The following is a 23,095-nucleotide window of genomic DNA, read 5'->3' as shown; positions in this document are numbered from 1 at the left end:
CTACTAAAACGAGAGCGAGAGAGAGCGTGAGCAAATATTTGTTATTTAATCATTCTATATTCCATATTTGAAAAAAAGAAAAGAAACCATAACACTTTTGTCTTCACGTAATACAAGTACGTTCCCATTCATATACAAATAAAACTACGTACATCCCATATTATACATAATACTAATACATATTGAACAACGTTTAAAAGGTTGTGTAAATACAGAGAACATAAGTACTGCAGAAAATTTTCCCCTGAGTTCTTTAGAGGATTTACAAAGGAATCGAAGGGAAACCAATCCCCTATCTGTCCTATAGGAGATAGACTAGAGGACCTGAAACCACGGACTTTCAACCATTGGAGAGGGCGGCGAGGGGGCAAGGGAGGTACAGGCAGAAATCTTGTCTTTCCCTTCGGCCGGTTGTCTATACCTGGATCTGGTAAGGCGGAAGAAGAGCCAGCTAGGGTATCCAGCCTTGCCAGCTGATCACAACGAGGGACTAGAAGCGCGTGTAAAGAAGTGTTGCATATGAACTGAGGCTTCAAGATAATAAATATTGTGATTTGAAAATAATTAGAGACGTGAGATTGATTGATCTATCTCTGCTAGACTAGCTACACCTCAGTGCACGTCACTGGTGTATACTCTGTCCTTGCTTAGAATAATTGTAGTAATCCTCACGATATTTCCTATATTTTCCCACCACATTCTTCGGTTAAAGGAGTTCTGTCTTTATTTAATACCCCACCTTAATCCATCTTCTCCGAATAATGAGAAATTTAAAAGTACTGTTGTGCATATATTTAGTTTTACAGGGAATATTTCTGCATTTTCTAACATTTTACATTTTTTATGACATAATTACATACATATTTTACAGTATTATAGGACGTAAAGTCCTGGACCCTACACATAACACATGCCCTAAGCTCTTGTTCTCCCTTATTTGAATAATGACGATATGACCATGAGCAGTGTTAATAATATAGAACACTGACAAGTATCAAATTGAAAATCTAATAGATTATTATGAGCAGTAATTAAGTTGTGAGAATTCTTTAAGGGTATGCTGTAATTATGAAAATCTTTGTTTTGTTAAATGCTGGGACTTTATTTCTAAAATATAATATCAATACGAGACAAATTGCTGAGTGGTCTTGAGCTCCACAGTTGGCGCCACTGAGGTAAATCGTACCTGGGCAATTCCGTTGAAGATTTTTCTCCTATTTGATGTTCTTACGTACGAGCAACACTCCAGTACAAAACAAATTTTCGTACATGTACGTTCAAAGGAAATAAAATCAGCTACTCAAAATTCATGGTAATGTAGTAAAAAGTCCTGGAAATATAGAAACTTTTTTTTTCATCTATCCTTTCATATCATATTTATCGAGAAGTTACCTCAAAGACACTGGGGTCACCTATCCAGAGGTAGCTTCTCTCACAGACCCCTTACAAAAGCACTGAACGGATCAATGCTCTTCTTCTTTTCATTTTCATATTATTTCCTAATTCCATCTACAAGAAAGAATGCTTTTAATCTTCTAGTGTCATTAGTGTGCCAGAGCAGGTGTTGGTTGGGCCATCCATACCTCTCATCCCTTTGCCACAGCATTCCTTTAAAATGAAGGCATCAGCCTCCCTTATGAAAATCCTTGACATACCACTGTATGGGGTACAGAAAAAGTTTGACAAGCAAACCAATGAATTGCTTTAAAGAAAATGCAAGGGGGGTGGGGGTCGAGATACATGTACATTTGATTCCAAAGTGAAGTTATTTATATTCAGACAGAAACACGTATATTGCTGGGTGGTTTATGCTTGATTGTTGTAATTTGTATTCTTCCGAGTTGCTGTTTTCCCTTTTTTAGCTTAATAGCGATGATTGGATGGAATTTATGATGAGGCATGCCACCAGAAGCGGTAAATCTACTATTGGAAAGGTTGACGTATCTTCATAAAAATAAATTCACAGTACCATTTATACACGATTTGTATGTTATGAAACGAGTGAATTATGGACAAATAATGAATGCTTATTTAAATCATAGCTTAATCTTATGTACTCGAGGTGGACCAATCGTGAGGCTGTTACGCTGCCACGCGGGGCACACGGATTTGATTTCCAAGTTGGGCGATCTCCAAGTCAATGTTTGTGTCCGTGCACAAATGGGTTATTCGAGACGGGGTTACAGTTTAAAGTGCTATCCCAACCACTGTGTGCCTCTATGGAGAATCGAGACGTATTTGTTCTGCTTGCAATTTTTAACCTGGCAGGACGCACGCTGTGTAATTTTAATTGTTTTAAAGCTTGTACTTAGTAATACCTTTATTGATTAATTTAATTTTATTAATTTTGAACATTTGAATGAAATCACACAATTGATAAAAACGAGAAAGAAATAACATGTTGAAACACCAAACTGAAACGTGTGAGCATGCGTTGGGTTAAATTTATCCAGGTAGTTTCTAAGATCCTGCTAACTAACGAAGTAACTCAATGGGCCATATTATCGGTTACGTCGCTGGCAGACTGCTGCATTTGGAACGCTTTTTCTCCTTATGCTATACCATTCGAGCTAGATCGCAAGGCAGGGTCGGCTTTAGGGCGGTGCAAACGGTGCCACCGCACCGAGGAGGTATAGCTGTGATGGCGCGTCAGTTAAGATTAATTTGAATGTTGTGTTGCCTCTGCACTAAAACCATCCTTTCTGATATATTTCGCGATATGACGGAATACTTCCTAATTTCGCATGTCATATTTGTAGGAGACAGAGACAGACGCAAGGGGCTGATGGTATTGCAGCATCCCTAAATCCATGAACAAGAAAATAAAAATGTGGGAAATGTTTGAGAGATCATACGTATTTTTTTTGCTCACTACACTCGCAATACAAATGTTTCCAGAAGGATCATACCAAGTTTATACTTAGGCCTATTACTTTGAAAATATTGGTGCATTATCAAACTAATGTTGTTTTTGGTTTGCAAATAAACATATTTGCCAAAAGAAAAAATCGTGCTCGCACTCTAAAACATTTTAGGCATCATCAAATGTTTCTGCCTGGGGTCTCGGGTTTGATACGCGGTGGAGGCATAAAATGGCTTGAATCCCACTTCAAGCTGTAGGTCCAGTCCCGATTAGCCATACTGGTATAAAGTGGACTTAAAACACCAACTCAATAAATCAATCAAATGTTTCTTCTCTTAAAACTAATTCCGACAGAACTGGAAGATTTTTCTTCCTAAAATTGATGTGTGGCGCCGAATTCTTTTCTGATCGGGGCCCAGGAGTGCTCACAAGGGAGATTCATGGCGTTCCTGAGTCATGGGGATATTTAGGGGGACAAGATTCTATAGTTTAGCTACCAATTATACATATCTTCACACAAAAATGTGGTGATAGTTTCGTTTGATTCACTTGTTATTGATTTTTAGTTATGGTTGTTATTATGTACAGTTTTTCTACCTACCTGTGGGTGATCACGCGATGGGATAGAAATGAAACACCCCCTCTTATGCCTTTAGAATCGGTTTGGAAGGGTGGGGGAAATGCTGTTCTCATTAATACAAGGTTAGTGAAGCAAACAAACTAACAATGGCAGTGAGACTCAGCAGTTTTGTACGTTTTATGTTAGCAAACATGAAAGTGAGCCGTGCCTTTTCTTTCTTGTGTCTTTTAATTTCAACTGGATCCTGATATCCGGTTCTGATTTTCGGTTCCGGATACCCGATTTTTATTTTCATACCAGATCCGAATCAACAGTTCTAAATTCAGATGTAGATAATTATGCATCTCCCATTTTTTGTTGTATTTTCTTTATACTACTTACGATACTCGTACGTTATGCTTCTAAATTGAGCATAGAAATGAGAGAAGAGAAAAGAGAGTTGTCATGGTTTTCTCTTTCGTCCTATTGTTCGCAAAGTTAGCATATAATTACCGGGAAAAGCAACTTTAGAAGTAAATAATAAACCTGTTACATTTACGTACCTAAAAAGTAACAGAGTTGCAGTTATTCCCTTTGGAAGGTAACTTCGTTACAGTTAGGTACTCGATGAATGTAAGTATTAGTTGCAAACGGCGGCATTAGAAGTAACGAATTACTTTGAAGCACTGACCCATCTCCACTATTTACTTACGTACATAGTCTAATCTTCACCTTCCCGTTGCAAATTTCAAACACTTCTGCCTTATAGTGTAAACTAACTAACTAACTCTCTAGCCTTCTTAAACCCGAAGGTTCATGGCTGCAGCAACACAGGCCTTCCATCTGTCCTCATCTTGAGAAAGATCTATATACTCTTTTCCATCCCTGCCGATTTCCTTTAGGTCTATCTCAACGTTCTCCCTCCATCTTCGTCTTGGCCTTCCTACAGGTCTCTTACCATCAGGTTTCCCAACAAGAATCCAATAAACTCCTCTTTCCTCTCTTATAGTGTAAAAAATATAATAAAATTAAAGTTAAATTGTAAGCAAGAAATGCCATCTATCCCCACGTGAAATCACACATTCCAGTTTGGTACCTTTCGTGAGGTTACTTTTTAAAAATTGTAAATAAGCGAACATTACACAAGAATGAACCCACCACGACAACTAGAGCCCCCCCAATCTTATGACCCTTTGCCTCACAGAGGGTGGTATTGATTATTTTGGGCATCACTCCTCGAGCAATATGGTTTACCATTGGATCTGATCCCAACAGATACATGATGCTACCATTGACGGGAGTTGAAAAACAAAATGGTTATGCAGTTAAACCTGAGTTATATGTATGTCAAGGTGAAGAGAAAATAATACGTATAACCATAGGCGCCGACTCCATAGGGCTTGTGTGGGGGGGGGGCTTTAAGCCCCCCAATATTAACTATGTAGGGCAGAGCCCCCAAATAATTTTGCTTAAGAGGATCTAATGTATTATTTTGCTTCTCTTGTAAAGTTTACTCTGAATTGTGCCACATGAACTTAACTTTAAATAAACATTTAAAATTTTCTAGACCATCAACTTTGGGGGGGCTGAGACCGCTAAACCATCAACTCTGGGGAGGCTATGACCAGAGACAATCTGAGTATTGTTAAAATCTTTACTAAAAAGAGTTTCAAAAGACGATGTGCATGAACTAGGGTAGTGGATGGGACGTTCGGGCTACAAATGGCTCGCACATGACATTCAGAACGAGATCATTGATATATTAGGGAGATCTGTTTTGCGCTCCGTGGTAGCAGATATTAAAAGTCGGGAATATTTTGCTATTATGGTTGACGAAACTTGTGACATGTCCATCCGTGGTATATTAATATTCTGCAAAAAATTGATATTTTTGAGGAATTCATGGGCTTTTATTAGGGGTGTGCGGGACGGGATCGGGACGGGAAAAATTTTCTATTTCCCGACTAGGTCGGGAAATTTTCGGGACAGGAAATGTTCGAAATTTCCGGAAGCTCTGAAAATCTCGAATTCTACACGTCCTTTTCACTTTAAGTGATTTGTGGATTAAATACTAACAATTTACGATAAGTTCCAGAAATTGACAATGCAGAAAACGTCGAGAAATAACGACATTTTAAAATGAGCATTCGGTATTTCCCGACTGCTCGGGATCGGGACGAGAATTTTTTTCCCCGATCCCGGTCCCGACTTTTCAGAATCCCGCACACCCCTAGCTTTTACGAGATTCCGAACGCTGAGGCCAAAACTTAAAAAAGGGAGAAAGTGAGTCATTCATTAATTTTTTTCAGTGATCAGAGCCCCTGCGTATAACTGAGAATTACATTCAAATCAGATTTACATAACACGCCATTATTAAAATAAGTGCATATATTTTGAGTTACAACATACAGTATAATACAGGTCATTTCTGTCATAAAGTGCTAAATTAACGAATTTAAAAGTTAACAGTTTGATTCTTAAGTACATTACATTTGCCACTTTAATAGTTTTATGTCGATTAGCGTCCACTTCCCGTATACAACTTACTTTCTGGTCAAGCATGTAACTTTTCCTCTCTCATGAATTTAATCATATCATCATTCATATTCATTGTTGCAATTAGCCAAAAGTGACAATAAGACGGTGTTAAATAACAAAAATCAAATAAAATCAAAAGGAAAATAGATTAAAGAGAATTATGTAATATTTCAGGAAACATATAAGCAGCATGACTTTTTCTTTGCCAAAGAGGGGGGCGGGGTGTACTGGACCCTGTGCTCTTTTAGTTATAACTACAACCTTCCCCCCGTACGCATTCAAGGATGTCCTGATTTTCTGTTCAGAAAACCTGGTCAACCTAGTGTACGTACAAAATAAAATTGGTATCTTGTTCTGAACAACTGTGTCAAATCTCCTCTGATTTCATGCCGCGTGCCGCCTCTGTTTGTTGTCTTCTCTGTGACACCGCCGCGCCGCACTCCCCTTTCTCGCAATTCCAGACCGACCGCCGCCATATCCACCTATCCTGTTACGTATTTGTGTTTTTGTGTGACATTGTTGTAGCTTGGTTACGTACAAATCAACTGTATTTTATGTTATAGGTATAACACAGAATTACCTATAAATGCATTACGTACAAGTAAAGGTTAATTAACACGTTTTAACATTATATTTTCCCGAGACCTACAGTAATTGACGTATAAAACCGAATTACGCAGAACTGAGTTACGTATGAAGGAATGTGGATCGTGACGATACGTTCAGATTGGGTTCGATTGTTGGGCAGAGTAAAACACCCAAACAAACAGGCTGATGTAGAATAGGATATCATATTGTATCAACTTGATAATTAATAGTTAATTCAAATCACCAAATTTCGTACTTGTAACTAATAGTTTCGAAAATATCGCAACACCAAATATACCATGTGATATCGGTTTGGTGTTTGATTTCTTTTTTACTTAAACCTATCCAATCATTAATTTTACCTTTACACCAAGCACCATTAAAGTGTTTATCGAACCTATTGGTAAACAGCTAATAAACACAAGAAACCAACCAACACAATAAACAGCGTCTAAAATAGAGGAGTAGCATAACCAAAATCTCTCTCTTTTCTGTCCGGTTTAATTGATTGATTTGGTGTTTTAAGTCCACTTTATGCACAGTAAGGCTAATCGAGACTGAACCTACAGTTTAAAGTGGGATCCGAACCACTGTGTGCCTTCACCGGGTATCGAACCCGGAACCCCTTGATTACAAGGTGACGACGTTTCTGTCCGGTTTAAGTACTAGGGTATAATAATCGGAGGTTGAAATATTCAGCTAATGAAGATTTTTCTTCTAATCTGGTAATTCGCTTTCTACTTTTCTAGTGATTAACATTTTATGTTGCAGTTGCAGGTGCATAAAAATACATGTTTGGTTGAAAATATATTTTAACGCCAAAAAGAAAACTTGTGAACTATCGGTCATTCTTAACGCGTCCTCAGGGTCTCCCCGATGGTGCATTGGTAGCGTCGTCGCCTTGTAATCAAGGGGTTCGGGGTTCGATACCCGGTGGAGGCACATAGTGGTTCGGATTCCACTTTAAACTGTAGGTCCAGTCCCGATTAGCCTTACTGTGCATAAAGTGGACTTAAAACACCAAATCAACCAACCAACGATTTGTGAAAGCTTTGATGAATTTACTTACTTTTATAGCTCGTAATGCAAGATAGTACAGTTATTCAAAATTTTCTTGTGAAGTAATACATTTCAAGCCCGATGAGACGCGGCAAGAAATTTAATAAAATTCCAGATTGTTTCTTGCAGACAACAGGAGCCTACTAGGCGTATGTCCACAATTTAGATGCGAAGAAAATCGTAAACATCAAGAAGTTTTAACTTGCATTTTGCTATTTATGGTCAAAATTATATGTATACTGGTTAATTGCGGCGATGAGGATGAACTATTAAATATGTGATAAAAGAAACACAATCTAAAGGCAGCCACACCCTGACCAAGATGAATATCATGACTCATTGAATTTGCTGTCAGAATTAGTAGGTCACTCCACTAGACACTAAATAACAAAAGGGGAAGTGAGTTACATTTTCCTTCAAAATTCTATTACTTTAAACAAGAAGAGTAAAGTTATATACACCTGTTTCTTCAATCTATTAATATTTCCAATATCAATTTTCAGAATTTTATGGAGTTGATTGTATCAATATATATTTCAATGCATAATAATTAGGATTATTAAAGTATAATGAAAGCGTTCGTTATAATTGAATCGAATTGTTGTTTTAAGTCGACTTTATGCACAGAAAGACTAATCGGGACTGGAACTACATTTTAAAGTGGAATCCGAACAACTATGTGTTTCCACAGAGTATCGAACCCTGGACCAGCGATTACAAGGTGACCACGCTGCCACTGCACCATCAGGGAGGCCCACACAGACCTATTATAAGTCTTGAAGTAAAAATCATATGTTGCAACAAAAGGAAAGAAGTTAATGACGAACTATGCATGCAAAAACAATAGTAATTTCTCATACGCACATTCTTCGTTTGGCAACTTCACTCATTGCAATACCATTTCTTCCCTCTAATCTCTTCAACGCTGTCACTTACATTGTACTTAATTCCTAGCCATACAAGCGATTACAGGATTATTGTGTTTCTGCACAGCAACAACAAGAGATGAGGGCCTTGGGGAATACTGCATACACTCAAAATGCCAAAACATAGATATCAACTGAGCAGATGGTCCCACGAATCACAACTGTTGCCACTTTCAGGTGAATGTGGAGGAGGGGATATAAATTATATACGTATACATACGTATATAAACACAACTGTTTATTATTATTATTATTATTATTTTATTTATTTGCTTACTTAAACGTCCTCGTTGTCTCCAACGGAGAGAAAACCACAATCGTAAATCTTGGTGCGTTGCCAGAATTAATTATATACAGAGCATTCCCTTATATTCGCTACGAGACTCGGCGGCAAGCGGCCCGGTAGCAGCGCTTGTCTTTCCCTGTGAACGGGGTCCGCGACAGTCGCTTGAGTCGGCTATTAAAATTATAGTTTTCATATTGTGTACTAACCTTGACTACAGAAGGTGTTGAAAATGATGTCCCTCTGCTACAACACATTCCTGGCATCTCCGAAAGAAATTGGCATTTACACGTGCAAGTTCGTTTACTACTGTAATTCTCCCGATTTCTCGTACAATACTCTCTTTTAACTCACGGATGGTGTGCGGATTGTCTTTGTATACTTTATTTTTCAGATTTCCCAATTTTTCTTTCCACTTTTATTCAGAACTGACCCTGTTACTCTAAACTTTTTTACGAGGTTTAATATAGTGGTCCTATGTGGAAGGGGAACACCAGGAAATTTCGTTGCAAAACGTCGTCGCACTTCTCCACAATTCCTCTTTCCGAAGTAACACTCGACAACGTAAATTCTTTGTTGCAATGTAAATTTTGTTGTGCCATATTAAGCCACAATCTTCAACACACGGACACGACACAACACAACTTCCGAGGGAAGATTATACTGGCGTCAGCAACGTCAACAGAAAGGGAAGGAGAGCGAAGGCAGGGAGAGCGAAAAAAACAGACAGTAGCGTGCGACTGTCGCAGACCCGTTCACTGGGAAAGACAAGCGCTGACGCCGGGCCGCTTGCCGCCGAGTCTCGTAGCGAATGTCGGGGAATGAATGCTCTGTAGAAGTGCTGAGATGGTGTGGAATGAAATTAAGGGGCGCGGTGTTGAAAATAAAGAAAACACGAAACATGCATGAATGTTTTAGCCACTAATTGAAATTCCAATAATATGCCAATGAAAGTGGATAAAACTAGCGAAAGGTGTCCCGGGTTCGATACCCGATGGAGGCACACAGTGGTTTGGATCCTACTTTAAACTATAGGTCCAGACTTACTGTGCATAAAGCGGACTTTAAAACTCCAACTGCTTCACTCTTGCTCGGTTTTAGTACAAGACATGTTTAGAAATTTGATTGATTGAGTTGGTGTTTAAGTACACTTTGTGCACAGGAAGGCTAATCGTGACTGGACCTACAGTTTAAAGTGCGATACGAAACACTATATGGCTCCACCGGGAATCGAACCCGGAACCCCTTGATTACAAGGCGACGATGCTACCACTGCGCCACCGGAGAGGCCAAAAATTTGAAAAGAACAGCTTGTTGAAGGGAGGCCAATGACACATGAAAAATTGGAAGATTTTTTCCAAGGAAAGGCAAGCAAGGTATTTTCCCACAGGATGGGAGGGAATATGTTTCAGAAAATTGATGACACATTTGACTTTTAAGCCCATAAAAAAATTGAAAATTAAGAATTATATTTACAACCTTTCTACCTGCATATTTAAATTTGATCACGATCGGACGATTTTTTAAAATTTATTGATTTCTTGTTTGGAAAAAGCAAAAAAACGGTAGTTTTTTTATTCTCAAGAATCGAAAATAATTGGTTACTATAGCTTAACACAGAATTGAAACAGTCAAATTTTGATGTAACTCGTTTTTATTTAGGTCTACTGATTAATTTTTAATTGGAGTCCAAAACTCGAGTATACATAGCTTTTGATCCGATAGTAGGCAGACAACAAAAACGGTGTATCAACAATGCAAAGGATAACACAAAGCACCTGACACTGAGCTATAGGCATTTATCGACAAACACAGACTACTTGAAACATAAGAAGAAACAATTCTTAACAACAATGCTGACGAAAGAAAGACAGTGGCGGCTTGCCTTTATAAACTGCCGACAGTACAGGAAAGAAATCGGGGATCAGTGTTTGCCTGATGTAAACAATAACAGCGGTCTCACTTTAGAACGTAACATTCGGCGCTGAATATGACATGAGACAGCATGGCACTCGAAGAGTTGTTGTTGTTGAGTTGGTGTTTTAAGTCCACTTTATGCACAGTAACGCTAATCGGGACTGGACCTACAGTTTAAAGTGGGATCCGAAGCACTATGTGCCTCCACCGGGTATGGCACTCTATAAGAGTTGGTGTTATTGGTTGAAAAATAGGTGAGGAAGAAAATTAAAGGGTGCGCAAACACTTCTTCGCACCTACCCCTTGGCACTGACAAAGAAAGGGTAGTTCAGAATTGCCAAGCGTCTGGTCTGAACGTCTGACCACTCTCCCCCCAGTTAAACAGGACAGGGAGGGGGGAGGCGGCGGCGTTTTCCTTTGGTTCGTTTTTTTTCAAGGGTAGCAAAATACTCATTGCAGTTCATTCCATCAATACTTGCGTCAGTAACATCTCTACAAGCAAAGGACAATTTGATCAAATCTCATACTCTATTAATTAAAGTAGTTAATATTATTATTAATAATATTAATATACATATTCAAACTTGGAAGCAAAAACGTAATTTCAATCAAGTTCAACGTAAGATTCTTTTTAAGTACACTTAGAAAGGGTAATCGGGATTGAACCTAGAGTTTAAAGTGGGATCGGAACCACAAAGTGGCTCAACCGGGTAACGAAGTCTGGACCTCTTGATTACACTACGTCCTGGAGAGAGAGATTCTAAAATGGCAAACTTAGGTTTCTCAATGGGTTAACACTTGTATTGTAACTGTGAATAGTACAGAGTATACAGAATATGAGAATCGCCTTGTAAACTGGCGATATGCAGTGGAGGTGCACTATACACTGGTTCGAATATTATATTATATATATATTATATATTACATCTTATATATTATATGAATAACTTACTTTCTGTCCTCCAAAATCTGGGGGAGAGGTTAGTTCAGTGTAATACGACGCCAGGGTTTCCGGGTTTGATTCCCAGCCTGGGCATGAGTGTCCCTTCCTAAATTTCTTCTAATCACCACACATCCGCACCGTCGCGGTTAAATAAAATGGCAGAAAAGCGCCTCCTAATAAAATTATTGAACACTGTGAAAAAGTAATTCGCGGACTGTAATTTCTTTCTTAAAATGTGTCAGCCATAATTCTGTTTAATTACGTTGCTTTTATGAATAATTTTAAAAAATATATTTTTTAAAAATTTATAAAGTGCTTATTTTTATTACAAAGCGAAATGAAATAGAATGTTTATGGATGAATGAGGAAATAATCTGATTCCAATATTTCAACTGATTTCACAGTCGAATAATCATTACTGACTGAGGGAGCGTAGGGTGGCAGTTGTCCCTCACTTTTAGCCACTTTTGCTCCGCCACTATGCTAAAGCTTATCTATAAAGGAAAAGTAAAGTTCCTTTGCCCAATCCAGTTTTGGAACCCAATCGCCGCCACTGTCGACAGCACGCCTTGCAACACACACCACCATCCTGAGCCCAAAGGAAATTTCCCTTCCTGGCCACCTTTAGTTGTCTTTGTTAGGCTGTGAAGTGGAAATGGAGACTTGGTACTCCTTGCCGCAGGCCTGTCTCTCATCCCTCCCTCATGTATATGCCAGTGGGCGATGCACTGACCATACGTAGGGGACGATTCGTTGCTGCCACTCGAGAAGAGGGAAAACATGTGCCATATACTAAGTTAAATACAATTGAGTCGCCGTAGTTTTCTGGTTTTCGATATCATAGTCTGCTCCAATTGTTCTCACGGTGCCACTGGCGTAAGCAGGATTTTTGTTCTGGAGGGGCTGAAATTATAAAGGTGTATAGTATATAGCTTTGTTCTAGAATTGTGGGATACCGAATAAAATATATAGGCTATCGTACATTTTCAACTTTTCACTATTAAAACTGTACTCGAAGACAGAAATGGTTATCGGGTGTCATTTTAACTTTAAGGGAGGTTTGCGTTTACATCTTTCCTTTCTGTGAGTTCTTACAAATTTTCATTTAAAATTTGGATTTTCTTAAAATTTCTGGAGGGTAGTAGCCCCATCAGCGCCCCCTGCGTACGCCAGTGCAAGGTGCTATGCCCCACAGGAAATCGAAACCTTTATTGCTCGCACAAAGTCATGCGTGTCGTGTCGTTTCAGTTTGAAATCCCCATGTAACGTGCTTCTTGAAAACAAAAATTTTGAACTGAAGCGACACAAGCTGCATTTGTAGCTTGGACTGGACTATGTTCTCAATACGGTGCATCGTGTCACCTGTTTCTGTTGTTCCCGCATACGCAATGAATCTTTTGCATTAGATTGAAGGGTCTCGTGTCGCTTGTCGCCTGGGTGTGAAATCACCATGTCGCTCGGGCCGTGCATCAAATTGACTTGGTCTGTTCACTTGTGCGCGGTGTATGTGTTGCTTTAGTGAGCTTTTGCATGTCGCTCGAACTGGGCTCTTCTCTCATTGAGAGATTTCACATTGAAGAGACACGTGGTGCTTGAGAATCTCACCAGTCGAACTCAGTCTTCTGGGGCTACCGCTAAGGTGTGAAACGTTGATATTGATTGACTAGTTCCGAAGCGACATGTGTTGTGTGTCGCTTTGGTCTGAAAGCTGCTTGGCATCTTCGTGTTGCTTGTCGCCTGTAACTTTCAGACCGAAAGGTCAAGCAACACGTGGATTTCACTCCAAACTGCAAGTGCAAATGACATATGTCGATTGGAAACGCGTCAATCCGCAGCAACGTTTCATAACGTAGCGGCAGGCATAATAGGGCTCAGAAACTTGCGTTGGATTGGTGAAATCCTCAAACAACACCTGTCGCCTGTAGTGTTGCCCACGAGACGAGACTTTGGCCTGTCTCGTCTCGTTGAAGTCTCGTGGAAATGCTGTCTCGTCTCGAAAATATTCGTTTGTCTCGGGACACATGATCAATCTCGTCTCGTCTCGAATTTTTAAAAGCCTGTCCCGTCTCGTCCCGTCGGCAACACTAGTCGCCTGTAAGTTCGGTGTGAATTCTACCTTACTTTAGAGACATGTATTACGAAAAATATTGAAATGTTAGTGAAGAACCTATACTTATTAATGTTTAACTACGTATTTTGCCATTTTTGAACATATGCATCTGCATTCTAGTAACGAAAGAAACATTTTAAGGGTGGAAGGTATTTCGGGAAGGAGATTGAAGTCGTACTCTTAAATACGCCACTGTCACCACAGAGAAGGAGATGCAAATTTTTAACGAGTGGAGTAGACGGAGAAAACGAATAGTTAGACCACAATTAAGAACGTAAATATGTATGTTGTTTTTGTACTATACTGTCCTGTATCTGGCTTTTGTGCTTTAGTTAGATTAAGCGCAATCATTTCCAGTATTCTAGCATAGGAACTCTGGTTGAATATTTTGTTAATTAATACAAGAAGAAATCCTACTAGTTTGCTTTCTTGATGAGGAAATACACAAGAATTTCCTACAATATTCTTTGCTCGCTCACACGCGCCCTCCGGCAGATTGCTACAATTCTTCGTTGATATATATCTTTTCCGAGAAATACGAGACATAATTGCCCAAGCTCAAACCGATATATTAAATACGGCTACTATCACACAACGAACCCTCTCAGAACGCAATCGTGAAGCGCCGTTAATATTTCTCATGTAGACAATGATGTAGCAACGCTGCATTCTCCAGCGTTGCAACTTATGCAGCACTGCGAACAATGCAACGTTCAGAGCCGTCAGTGAAAAATGCTGAGTCATGTAAGTTGAGGGGGAGATCCGACAACGCTGTTCTCTGCAACCGCAGGCCCCACCCCCTACGATCTTCCTCGCTCCGCCTTGACGTCACCGCTGATGTAGTTCCGCAATTTTTCACACACTGCAGATGTCTCTGGCGTCGCACAAACGACACACACGTTGTGTGTAGGTGATAAGCACAGAGCCCCGTTGAGAGGAACCGATAAACACCTGATACACACGTACAGGCACAATGCCCCGAAAAGAGGAACCAGAAAAATGCACTGTTTTGTAGCATAACTCCGAGTACAATTGTCGGACATTGTTCTATCTTTTATCAAAATATAGATCTTGGTCCCCTTCGTCGATTAATTCCACGACATTAAATTTTCCTTTGCCGGTTCGGCCATAATATTAAATAATGTGCTTTCTCGTTCCGAGGAACCACCAAAATTACCTCGCAATGAAAAAGTCCCTCTTAATGCTGGTAATTTTTCTGATCTTGTTCCTCCTAATGACGGGTATACCAACGCACGCACGCACGCACGCATGCGCGCGCGCGCACACACACACACACACACACACACACACACACACACACACACACACACACACACACACACACACACACACACACACACACACACACACAGAGAGAGAGAGAGAGAGATATATATATATATACATACATACATACATACATACATACATACATACATATCCTCAACAGGTTCTATAGACCAGGAATAATGGAATGTATACCTGTGTAGGGAAAATTGGTCAATGTGTTGAAGTTTGGATGAGTCTGGTCTTGTATCACGAGAAAAGAGAAAACGGGATAACTATAGATATATAGATAATTTCAAGCATGAAGTGTTAAGTGGGGCCAAGGCGGGCCGCATTAACGTATGCTGGGGCCTACATGCGGCCCGCGAGTTTGGCTGCCCGAAATATCAGGAAAAAAGTTGTTACGCTTCATCCACGAGACTCAAACCTGCGCGCGTCCCGTAGCTGGAGTCCCAGGTACCAAACTCGGGACCTTTTGACATTATGAGGTTCATCTTTACCATTACGCTATAGGGGAGGCAAAATATATCCGAAACTAAGAAGACATTTTGAATGGACATGTAGAATGTAGGAGGCAGGGTTCGCGCTGAAGAGGAAGAAGACAGGGAATTCTCCCTCCCCTTTCCTAACCTGTACATCTCTAATGTAATTCTCAACCAAGCCAAGAATCTTGTCCTTCTACATTTTATGTCGCTTTTGTTATTGTTAATGAAGAATTCAAATTAATAATTTCTTTAAATCTCAAGTTAGCAAGTCAGCCAAAATTATGTTTTTATACTAAATTTTACATTAATTGAAGATTTGCAAAGAAACAGTAGACCTTTTCATGATCTTTCCACTCCAAAAACAAATATTTTGTAAGAGTCACATCAAGTTTATGATTGGAAGTAGTGAAGTTCTAGGAACCACACACACACACACACACACACATATATGTAAGCAACAACAATAGTAGGTTATTGTAATTTGGAGAGGATGTGATTTGTGAGCGGAACAAGCATGGGAATTTAACGAAGTTCCTTTGCGAATCATCAATTGTGTGTGTGTGTGTGTGTACACGTATTTCCTATCTGCACAAAGTACTACATGTGAGGTAAAACTATCGAAATGTAAAAAGAAGAAGCGCTACCACCCTCCCCGCCTTTTCTACATTTTATTCAAATCGAACACGAGGCACGTATCTAGATATATATTTCGGAGGGACGTCCTAACGTAATGTCTCAAAATAATAATATTAATAATGTTAAATTAAAATAAGTATAATTATATTAAATTAATTAATATATTTTTATTACATGAATAGGTAAGAAGGCGGTATAACAACAGTGCAGTATAACATCACGTATTCATTATCTAGCTTACGTGTAGTTAAGGTCGGCAAAATTTGTAAAAAATAGAAACTGCCCTGGCAAGGAAATTAATGTCAAATAGATAAAGAATATAATATTTATTGAGTATGAAAAAATGATGTTAGATCCAGTTGACGAAGGTAATATTTTGTTTGCATATTATTATAAGTAGTAATAATTCTTGCATAAATCTTCTTTGGTACTGTCATTCAAAATCGTATTGCTTTCCAATATTCTTGCGGAAATAAACAATTTGCGATTAAACAACAACCTTATTTTCATTACTTAATTGAAGTTATTTTATAATCTCATTATTTTCATTATTTAATTTTTGTACTTGGTAAGTCTTTCGAGGGGAGGTTGGGACACCTGGACCCCCTAAATACGTCCTTCGTGGTAGGGGTCGAGATAAAGTTACTGTGTCACTGGTTGCAATTCACGGTAAATATGCTCTGCTTCTCTACACTCAAACATATACAAACTCATGGCCTTCCTGCTTTCTTGGTTTCTTGCCTGGGAAAGAGGCAATGAATCAAGCTGTGACAGCTAAGGGACCTTTGCCGACGAGGGGACGGAACCCAGCTGTGCAGAGAATTCAAACACCCGCGCGAACTAGCCCTCCCTGTCGACCCTGGGGCAATTTTTGAACAGAGACATCTAGTGGCCAAGTGGCGAACTATGATGAATGAAATTCGGCTGAAGCGGCCGTATCTTTCGCCGTCGATAATACATGACATTTTTAAACAATCATTTTGGGCTGTGTAAGTGACTTTTGAAAGAAAAGCCCTCCCTAGCTTAGTCATAAAAGGATTGAGCATTACGTTAGTATGCATCATAATGACCATTTTCGTTGGTGCTACCCACAAATCCTATAACCATTATGTGCTTAATTACGTATTTCCTTATGGGAAATTGAAAAAAAATAATGGAATTTGTGCACATTTAACGAACTGAAATTGCATAAATGTGTCATGTACTCAAATTTTCATAAACTAAGTTCACATCCACTGCGTGTTTTCCGGCAAATTTTTGTCCTAAAACGTTATATTCAACAAAATGCAAAAAAGCCCATGTTAAATTTAAGCGCTTTCCACGGCGACCTTCGCCAAACTCCACCTCCCTCTTAATGGAAGCTGTCCAATTATAACTCCATTATACGTTACGTTAGTTTATGTTTTATAATAAAATAAATTACTGCCTTGGTCAGCATATTTAGTTATTCTTAATGGAAGAAATCTTGTGCTGCTAACTGCTAGTTTGAGGGTCCTGATTGTGCCTCTTATAAATGTTATGTCGTCAGTATCGATATCAGCTCAGCCCTACATATTTTGAATACTGAGTGATGGTAAATTATCTGTGTAGTTTTAATTGAGAAGATTTTATGTAGAAATATGTAGAATCTAGAGATTGGAAACATGGATAGAAATGTTCTTAAACATTCTCTTTTGTTCTTTCAGGCTGATGAATTTAAATTTAACAGACCAGAATTTAACAGGAAAGCAAAGGAATGGACTAAAAAATATGCTGTGCAGCATTTAGACACATGTGTAAGTGAGGTAACATTATTAAACGCATTGTAAACATTGAGATAATATTATATTACAGATATTGTCAAAACAAAGGGAATTTCAGGGCCTCCCCGATGGCACAGTGGTAGCGTCATTGCCTTGTAATGAAGGAGTCTCAGGCTCTATACTTGGTGGAGGCACATAGTGGTTCGGGTCCCTCTTTAAACTGTAAGTCCAGTCCCGATTAGCCTTACTGTGCATAAAGTGAAAATACCAACTCAACTCAGAGAATTTCTTACAAACAAAATTATCGTGAGGTTTTTTTATCCTTCAATGTAACTACACATTTGCAACATTTCAAGATGCAATTTCAAAATTAGTATGTCATTTCCACAAGTATTTTATGTGTTAATTTGGAACCATGTGTTACTTATTTAACTTAAACATACATGGTTGCTATGCATCTGGAAAACAGGGAAATGTTAGGGAATTTGGCTTGTCAGGGAACTTTGCAGATTGTTTGGAATTTACGTGCATTTTGGAGTCTGCAAGAGAAAAAGTTGCAAAATGAACAAGCAGTTCACTTCCACTTCTGGATTCGGTTCTTGTGATTCCACTCCCAAAAAAAGATTCAGTTTGGAAACTTCTTTCTTTCGTTCTTATGATTCTCAGTCTTGTGCAAAATTATGGTTCCTTCGAATTTCTTTAATAAATTTTCTCTTTTATGATACTACACGTAGATATTAGAAAGACTATTAAAGTAAAACTTGCAGTCCAGATACGTGATTGATAACTAAAGTACATTGACAACATGATCATGATTATCGGAAAGGTTGGTGAAGATGAGGTTATCGTCTATTATTTTATAGATTTTAGTCTTGTTGGCATTTCCTATAGAATTCCTATATGCAACAAAAATTTCTCCAGATGCTATGTACTTACAAATGTAAGGAAAAAAGCAGCATTTTCTACGACACTATAAATCCGCCATTAAATGAAAATTGTGTATGGTTTATGAAACTTTTTCTGTTGTTTTTATATTGTGGAGATCTGTTAATGGTGAAATAATGTACCTCTACTACCTTAGCCTGAAGGCTAGATGCACGTGATTGTAGCACCCAATACATTTGATGCCGATTGTAATTTTACATTTTACTCTTCGAATTTTCACATGTTCTTGTGTGTGTAGAATGAAATTTGCTAAACAAAGTTGTGAAAGTAAAGATTCCTAATAAATAACTGACTGCATATTTAATTGAATAGCACAAGGTCCAAAAGCAAAAATCATGATGATAAACATACTGGGAAAATTTCATTTTTGGACTGGAAAACCTGGAAATGTCAGGGAATTCGTAAAATCGTAGCAACTCTGATATACTTAATTTACTGTAAATTATTTTACTAGGGGGAGCAAGAGCAATTTACTTTTCTTTGGTACATAAGGTATAGCATAGAACGGGCACAAAGTGGCAAAAAGTGGGGGGCAACTGCCCCCCCCCCTCAATCGCCGCCACTAACCCTTAGTATGAAACAGGTGGTGTGCAAGTAAATTAGTAAGTGTTCCATTTCTTCCGATATTTCAAGTAAACACATTGGTCAAGTGCATGGGTGCCCATAGGAGTTTTCGGGGGGGGGGGGGGGGGGCTCTTCATATCTCCAAACATTCAAGTGATATTGCCCATACTATGCACGTGCATGGGACACTTGCCATCGAGCATGGGATTAACATATATCCTGTGTTTACATTTCCTTTCGTATGAGCTTCACACCATCAGTACATGTAAATTTTATTTCCTTTCTTTTCTTATCTTAAAACCTAATAATCACCATTAAATGATTACGAGGGTAAGGTACTTTCACCAAATTATATCTACAAAATCCTTATGGGAAAGGGGATATTTACACAAATATATTGAAGGGTGCAAAATGACCTTAAGTGCCGATGCACCCAATCATTTTAATTAATTCATTCATTCCTTATATACAACATTATTCTATAACTTATTTATTTAGAGTGATTAAAATCATAGAATCCACCCTGCTGCTTAGAGTATCAGAAATTTAAAGACAGCCATATGATAATGGTAAAAAACATGCTATGAGTAGTTCAACTAGTCTAAGCACACCCCTTCTTGTTTGAGACTTTTACTTTTTCCCTGCTACATGTCGGTGACGTTCTGACTTCAGAGGATGATCAGATGACTTTCCAAGGGATAAGCAACCCACTTCCGGAGGCTAAAATTTCAGTTTACTTAAGGCCACGAGGAACAGTTCAGTGTCCAGCTAGACACGAGGTTCTGGAAAGACCTCAAACTGCCCCAGACCCATTGACTTTACCTGCTGCAAGCTGGGGAGAGAGAGGTCTGTGCACTAGATGGTTGTAGGAGGGGGAGACTTAATATTACGGTTATGGGAGTATTAATTGTTCTCTTGGAAATATCAAACTTCTGATGGCATAGAAAAACACACAAAAGGAATGAGGATAGGTTGAAGATTTTGTTTGTGGTGGGAAAAACTGAAACTTTCATTAGATTAGCCATAACTTGAAGCTGCTTCTCCATTAAGAATACATCGTATTCTTTAAATACTTATTCATCACATTTTTAAGAAATTGAAACTCTCTTGTAAAATGTTTTTTTTTTTTTTTTTTTTTGCAGTAGCATTGCCCATTCTGATGATATTGAAATAAATGCACACACCTATTGCCTTAAAGCAATAGCATTTTCAGATATACTTTCATCTTATTTATTTCTTTTCAGAAATCCAATGCACAAAGAGAAAGTAAATCTGAACAAAGCAAGAGAAAGTCAAATGAAGATTCCGGCAACTATGAAGATCCAACAATAGAATCTAAACGTTGGAGAAATGGAACATAAACGCATGCTTCTGAGCATGTATAATGGTCACATGTAACATAATGTTTTAAAGGGTGTGGATGTAATAATTACACATTCCTTCACATTTGTATATAATGTTGTATTTGAATACTTGAAGTTGTGGTATTTGAATACCCGCATTGTAATAAAATACTATTGATACATCATCTTTCATTGTCAACACATTCTTCCATGTGTGTCTGCCAAAATGAGCAGGAACCCTGATAGTAGAGGCATGCATATTTAGTTTTTGACAAACATGAAATAACATGCTGTAATGTCATTTTTCAGGTTTCTGAAATGTGTGAGGTGCGTTTTCCTTCCATGTTTTGTCTCAAAATGATGCGAAATGAGTTGCAAAATCCAAAATAAACTCTTAAACACCCAATTTAGAGTTTATTTACTGATGCAACACTTTCTAAACTTTAAATTATCCTGAGAGTTATGAAAATCATGGGAAACGAAATATTTGAGAAGTAAAAATGAACTTCTTTACACAGGAGAAAACTTAATATTCTTATAACTACATAAATGCACTAATAGAAGAGAAGTGGTTATTATGTGTAATAAGAGTAATTTTAAATCAAATATAGGGCTATATTCACCATTTTAACACTGAAATGACATTTTAAATACTGCTTTTGATCCCAAAATGTGCCCACTTTTTATACCAATACAGTAAAACCTCGTTCATCCGGACTCCGAAAAGCCAAACTTTGCTTAATCTGGACAGGCAAAAGGAAACAAAAAGCAGAATGCAAGGTTTTAAATGTGGCTAGAAGTCAACAAGAGAACTTCCCAAAGAAAAGGCAGTCAACCACTGATGAAATTCTGTTTCCCACAGACTTTGTACTGTACTGTAACAGTTGGGCTGAAAAGTTCGTAGGCTAACATAGTAAAAAATATTTTTTTGACAAAAATCGATTTTATTATTCAATATAGTTGCCTTTGAGGGCGATACAACGATTATAGCGGTCATACAATTTTTCGATGCCATTTTTATAGTACGATTTCTCTTTAGCCTCAAAATAGGCCTCAGTTTCGGCGATTACCTCTTCATCAGTGCTAAATTTCTTTCCAGCGAGCATTCTTTTAAGGTCTGCAAACAGGAAAAATTCACTGGGGGCCAGATCTGGAGAATATGGTGGATATGGAAGAAATTCATAGTCTAATTCATATAATTTTGCCATCGTTTTCATTGATTTGTGACACTGTGCATTGTCTTGATGAAACAGCACTTTTTTCTTCTTCAAATGGGGCCGTTTTTTCGTGATTTCATCCTTTAAACGCTCCAACAACGCTATGTAATAATCTCAGCTATCTCGATCAACTTCACTTTACGATCATTTAAAATTATTTTGTGGACTTTTTTGATGTTTTCGTCGGTAACAGCCTCTTTGGGGCGTCCACTGCGTGCATCGTCTTCGATGCTCATTTCGCCTCGTTTAAATTTAGCAAACCACTTCTCAACGGTTGATTTTCCTGGTGCAGAGTTCGAATAATGTTTATGAAGCCAAACCTTGGCTTCAACAGTATTTTTTTTCGCCAAAAAGCAATGCTTTATTAACACACAAAATTCTTTTTTATCCATTTTTTCACAATAACAAAAGCTGCTTCACTCACAATGCTATATCTCACGAACTAATTATCCGGCAGCTGTGAAATTTATACACGTATCTTTTGAAGGTTAGTACTAAGTAAAAATCACATGGATTTAATTCTAGTAACGCCATCTATGAGTCAGCCTACAAACTTTTCAGCCCAACTGTTATAGTGTATTTAGGCCTATGCCCTTTAAATACACCATAAGAAATGTGTTTTGTTGTTATAAATGGAGTTTTAATGCATTTTCTACTGTTCTTTTAGGTTATTTCAGTTCATCCGGACTTTCGTTAAACCGGTCAACTTATCCCCCATTAGTCTGGATTAACAAGGTTTTACTGTATCTTGATCTTCCATTCACCAGAAATATGTGGCTCTACTGATAGGACCTATCTTTTCTTTAGAAAATATAAAGAGGTGGTGAGGGGATTACATTTATAATTCACATCGAATAATTTTCTCTCTTTTTTTAAGCATAGCTGAATCATAAATGAGGATGTATGGTACTAGGATACCCAACTCTCCGATATTTCTCTGGAACTCCCTTATTAGAGGAGTTCTTCCCGCATTCTTCTTCCGTTCCGTTCTGCATTCTTCCCGCTCCTGTATTGACATTATATTTCTCCCGTATATTTCATTAACAATCAAGACTGCAAATTTTAAATTCATTCCAATACAATGCAAGTT

General features: G+C 38.3%; 1 protein-coding gene across 3 annotated transcripts in view; it reads left to right on the top strand.

Annotated features, from left to right (window-relative positions):
* The window catches only part of LOC145979538 (ubiquitin-conjugating enzyme E2 T-like), a 48,189-nt gene extending 27,215 nt beyond the window's left edge, over positions 1–20,974 (top strand). For all 3 annotated transcript variants that reach the window (XM_083112502.1, XM_083112503.1, XM_083112504.1), the window contains exons 5-6: positions 17,880–17,969; positions 20,690–20,974. In XM_083112502.1, the coding sequence (XP_082968628.1) occupies positions 17,880–17,969; positions 20,690–20,806 (207 nt within the window). In that variant the 3' untranslated portion in view covers positions 20,807–20,974. The remainder of the gene's footprint in view (positions 1–17,879; positions 17,970–20,689) is intronic.
* Positions 20,975–23,095: the final 2,121 nt, after the last annotated feature.

Source organism: Lepisma saccharinum, chromosome 26, assembly GCF_977018435.1.
Source record: "Lepisma saccharinum chromosome 26, izLepSacc3.1, whole genome shotgun sequence".
NCBI classification, from domain to species: Eukaryota; Metazoa; Arthropoda; class Insecta; order Zygentoma; family Lepismatidae; genus Lepisma; species Lepisma saccharinum.
This window is presented reverse-complemented; position numbering and strand designations above follow the sequence as displayed.